Source organism: Austrofundulus limnaeus, unplaced genomic scaffold (assembly GCF_001266775.1).
Source record: "Austrofundulus limnaeus strain Quisiro unplaced genomic scaffold, Austrofundulus_limnaeus-1.0 Scaffold2, whole genome shotgun sequence".
Taxonomy (NCBI): domain Eukaryota; kingdom Metazoa; phylum Chordata; class Actinopteri; order Cyprinodontiformes; family Rivulidae; genus Austrofundulus; species Austrofundulus limnaeus.
The window spans coordinates 3,872,619-3,877,494 of NW_013952404.1; the positions used below are offsets into that span (position 1 = coordinate 3,872,619).

At 37.2% G+C, this 4,876-nt stretch overlaps 1 protein-coding gene across 2 annotated transcripts in view; it reads left to right on the forward strand.

Moving 5' to 3' along the window:
• dlgap2a (discs, large (Drosophila) homolog-associated protein 2a) overlaps nucleotides 1-4,876 on the forward strand; it is a gene marked incomplete at its 5' end in the record, with an annotated part of 47,220 nt that overhangs the window by 18,363 nt on the left and 23,981 nt on the right. Inside the window, 1 exon segment of one of the 2 annotated variants that reach the window (XM_014011279.1) lies at nucleotides 3,277-3,336. Coding sequence (XP_013866733.1) covers nucleotides 3,277-3,336 — 60 coding nt within the window. 2 annotated transcript variants of the gene reach the window in all.

Here is a 4,876-nt window from a genome sequence, read left to right on the forward strand (position 1 = left end):
ACCTGTGAGGAAGCACAATCAGGAAATAGGCGGCAGCTGGCTGCAATTAACTAAGCAGCAGGGCCGTCACAATCATCTTTTGGCACCTTTTATTTAAGCATACTGCTTGAAATCCCTGAGAAAACTAGCGATGAATGTTTTTATACTATCAAAACTTAAACATCTGTGTGCAAAGTGACTCTGACAGGAGCTTTGGTAAAGGGTACAGACAAAATCGACAATCCTCACAACGACTGAAATGTTTCACTCCTCAACTCCTGTTTTGAAGTGAAGTGAAATAAATCTTGGTAGTTATCATATAACTGTAAAGACACTGTTTAATATTTGGGTTGTAGGATGGACTCTGTGGGCATAAAGGAAAAATAATGTGWTGCTGTGAAATGCTGTTTGCACAATCTTCGATGGAGACTGAATGCTGTACTGTTACGGTTGTCACAAATTCATGTTTAGGCAAATTCAGAACTTTTGTTGAAAGCTTGAAAATAAGTCAATCCAATCCCCTGCAGCAAACAAACTTGAAAAAAAGTGAGAATTTCCTCAAAATATAACTGAACTAACTTTGCACTTATTAACATGTAGGAAAAAAAGACACCTCAGCAGTGGTATGTGCAAAAGGCAAGACGCTGAATAATTTCCAAAACCTTTTGAAAACCTTCATCTTTTTGTGTTTATGTATTAACTTGCATACAAGATCTAGAACTGTTTTCAGCCCAGATATGGCTTCTATGACAGGGGTATGTATTTTTTAAATTTATTATTTAAAAAAAGAGTTACAATTTCAGAGTTAAATCCACTACAGTTAACAGTATGTAGCCTGTTTGAATGCACAACCTCACATTACCTTAAGCACACACAAACAATTTTCTTATAAACATACCTTCTTATAAACCATCTCAATAATCCAGATAGAAAAATCTAACAAAGTTGAGTAGGTCCTCTGAACTGGTTCTTCTTTGTCTTCTTCATCTTCTTCGGAGAAGCTACAGGTAAACTCAGCCTTGTAAGCATTTCTTTTACATGGTGGACTAAGTTTAAAGATGACAATAAAAACTGTTTGTAAAAGAGGACCATCAGCCTAACAATCATTAACGCCCATGATGGTTGCCTATTGTTCACAGAGTGATGACTCACAATAACAGCATTGTAAGAGGGGGACATTTGGACACGGAGGTGACAAGGGCACTAACGATTGTTAGGCTGATGGTCCTCTTTTGCATTAGCTGTCCTCATGAACTATTTGTCCAACATAGGAAAGTACTGTAAGGCTGAGCTTACCTGTAATCCCTCAGACTATAGAAGTCTCTTGGAGAAGAGAAGAACTAATCCAGAGGACCTCCTCAATATTTTTTAGATACCCCACATATACATATATTTGCTAGACTGTAATATGTTTATTTAAAATATATATAAATAGATAATGTATATAAAGTATAAAAACATCCAGTATGTCTGATAATGTGACAAAAGATACAACAAGCATTGTTTAGAGGTGATTATGTATTTTTTTTATTGTCAGACATCACCTTAATGCTCAGGAATCAAAGACTGAGAATGTATTGCCAATGGGACAAAAGTGTAATGACTTGTTGAGCTGTGTTTCTTCCTGAAATGATTTTTGCACCACTGTCTGGTTGTTTCAAACGTGTGACAGTGAATGATGAAACTGTTGTTGTAATGGTGCATGACTGATGGCCTCAGTGTTTTGTGCATCTCATATATTGTGCCTCCTTGATTTATTTTGATATTCAGCACGTTGGAAGGAGTCTACGCACCATCCAAGATGCAGAGATGTGTAACCAGAAATGAATAACGGGATATGCAGCATCTGTGTCGCCTTTATGTTTTCTAATGGGCTCTCTGTATGGAATGGCTCACTAAAGTCTGTGCTTTAATAAAGTGCAGTGGAACCAAATTAATCTTTAAGCAGAACATCAGCGAACCACCAGAAGAAAACGTCTCTATGTGTTGTTTTGAATTAAAGATGTGCTGAGCACTTTATGAAAGTTTGTTAAATTGGCTGAATCTAAGAGGTTTTCAAAGAGAGGGGACTTTTTTTTCTGCTGTATTTATTTTACTCATTTCACCGACATAACGAGCACCACTTTTTACCATTCCCGGGGCTCTTCTGTGTTTCAGTCTTCCTTTGAAAAAATGATCTCTAAAGTAGCACTCAGTTTAACCATTGCAGTAACATTAAATTTACTTGTAACATCAAATTTAAAAAAAAATGCTTCAGGATTCAGTCCTGCAGCGACAGAGACTGATACTCAACTTGTGACTAGTTTGTGTTTGTAAAAAGAGAATTTATTGTTATATTAATAAAAAGCAAATAAAAATGACTGTAAATTTTTCAGTTTTGCATTTGAAGTCATGTTGTTTTTACCAGGTCAAAGAGTTGAATAAATACAACCACTGATGAGCAACGGCACAACAAATTGCTGAGTGTGTTATTATTTTTAAAGAATATTAAATCTAAAATAGAACTTAGAGTACACCTCAASACCTAATAGGCTGTAGAACAACTTGTAGGTTAATTAGTTGCTCCTATTTACATTATTGCTTCAGTTCATTAAAGTTTGCAGACATGTATTAATAGCTCTGCTAAAGTACAGCTGCAGCTTTTCAGTGAATTTAATGTTTGGACTTCGACTGAACCACTTCGACACTTGATTGTTTTTCTTTTCCATACATTCCCTCATAGATTTTGATGTTTTATTTCATGGACATATGGCCTCACATTTGACTCTAGGTTAAGATGTCCCTGTGTATCTGTGAACAACATTTTGTGTTTTTTCTTTTTCCTTTATGTGTGAAATGGCTCTTAAACATTTTTAATGCCAGTGCTAATCTTCATATCATCCATATGTCAGTGGGTTTGTCTAAAATAAAAGTTTTAGTCAGTGAAAACCTGAAATACATGAGAAGTAGCATCAAAAGTAAACGGTTTGTAGAACTGTTCATTCCTCGTGTGTTTTTTATTTCAAAATTGCCTTTTTTACTCTAAGTGCTGCTTAACCACAGTGACTCCAATAATACTTAGCTTTAATGATGTTTTAGCTATTTGTCATTTTACCAAAAAAATCATTTTAAGATGATTTTGTTWTGTAATGAAAGAGAAAAACAGAAAAAAAGCATTGTGCAGACATCCCTGTGTAATGCGACCTAGACCACACGGTGTTGATGCTTCCAGTCTTCTGTAATCATTTCAGATTGTATTGTGTGTTCAGGCAAACACACCCACATGTCTGAACATCATCCCAACTCCCTTGTTTTCAGGGATCCAGTTTTGCCTCCCCTCCACCTGCAGCATTGATTGGAAGCCCCAGGAGACCCCAGGTAAACCTGGGGCAATTTTGATGTTGTTGCTTCATTTGAAAAGTTTTTAATGGGGGGGTATTATGTGTTTTTTCCAGGTACTTAGTTCAATTCTACACCACAATCAAGTAACTATGTTACCTTCAGTTATAAAAATGCTGTATATATCAGAAATGTATTTGACTTTGCCTCATAGCCTATCTAAACACGCTGAAATTGGCCTGTTTCTTTATGAACCTCCTACTGTTTCTGACACTCCCACTTCAGCACGTCTTTACAACAATGCTTCATGCCATTTACAAACTTTTGTAGGACTGCTGTTTTTTTGTAGTAAAAAATGAAGCAACATTATTTAAAATCAGTTTTAGAAAATAAAAACTCAGGAGACGGTTGAACCTTAACGTTGGACCAGAAAAGTACATTTTCTGAAGGAGTACAGAGGCATTTCTTCTTGGTAATATAGTATATTTCCTAGTCATCTTCTCATACATATACACCAGTGTTGAGCTACTTTTTACAAAGGAACTATAAATATAGATCATTATGGTACTGAACTTATAGAGYGCTTTTCAAGTCCCTCCGGACCCCAAAGCGCTTTACACTAACAGACATTCACCCATTCACACTCACATTCACACACGGATGATGGCAAACTACACTGTAGCCACAGCTGCCCTGGGGCACACTGACAGAGGTGGGGCTGCCATGCACCAGCGCCAGCGGACCCTCTGACCACCATTAGTGTGCAAGGTGGGTGAAGTGTCTTGCCCAAGGACACAACGACTGAGACGGCTGGACAGGGGATCGAACCAGCGACTTTCCGGTTCCAGGACAACTCCCCTAACCACTCTGCCACAGCCGCCCCAGAAAACCTAGCATTATGATGCTATGTTTTGCAATGAAATCATGAACATAGACCATTTTTAAGATATGTTTTGCTAGTCTGCTGGAGCTGTGGGAGGAGCTTTGTTTAAGTATGCAGTGCTTTGCACCAGCAAGCGTTTAAGCAGCTCCACATGGCTACCACAGTAAATTCAAGGATTTCTCAAACATGCATGAATGAGTCAAAGCAACACCCTGGGTATGTTTTTGGTGAGGGAACGACATAACACGATATAACGCTCCAAAAAGTCAATTTTGCATAATATCCCCCCTTTAAGATTGGTTGGCTGTGGCAGTAGCCTTGAATTTGGTTGACTTTAATGCTAATCAGTTTTAGAGGTACGTGTGATCACTTTCTAAAATTTTCCTTCAGATTCATCCAGGTGTTTATGACATATGAAACAGAGACAAAGACATTATCACTTACTTTTGCATATCTGTGGTGAGAGATGAGAATAACTTAAAGTGATTCATAGCTAGTATTTTTGTACACCTTCACAGCAGGTTTTGATTTTTAAAAATCATCTTTGACTGAGCTCTTACTCTGCTGCCACTCTACGTATTTATGGTTGCATCATTTTCTGCAAAATCCCTTCATCCCAACATTTGCAATATCACTCAAGCGCAGTGTTATTATCTCTCTCTCTCTTTATATATGTATACAGTATATATATATATA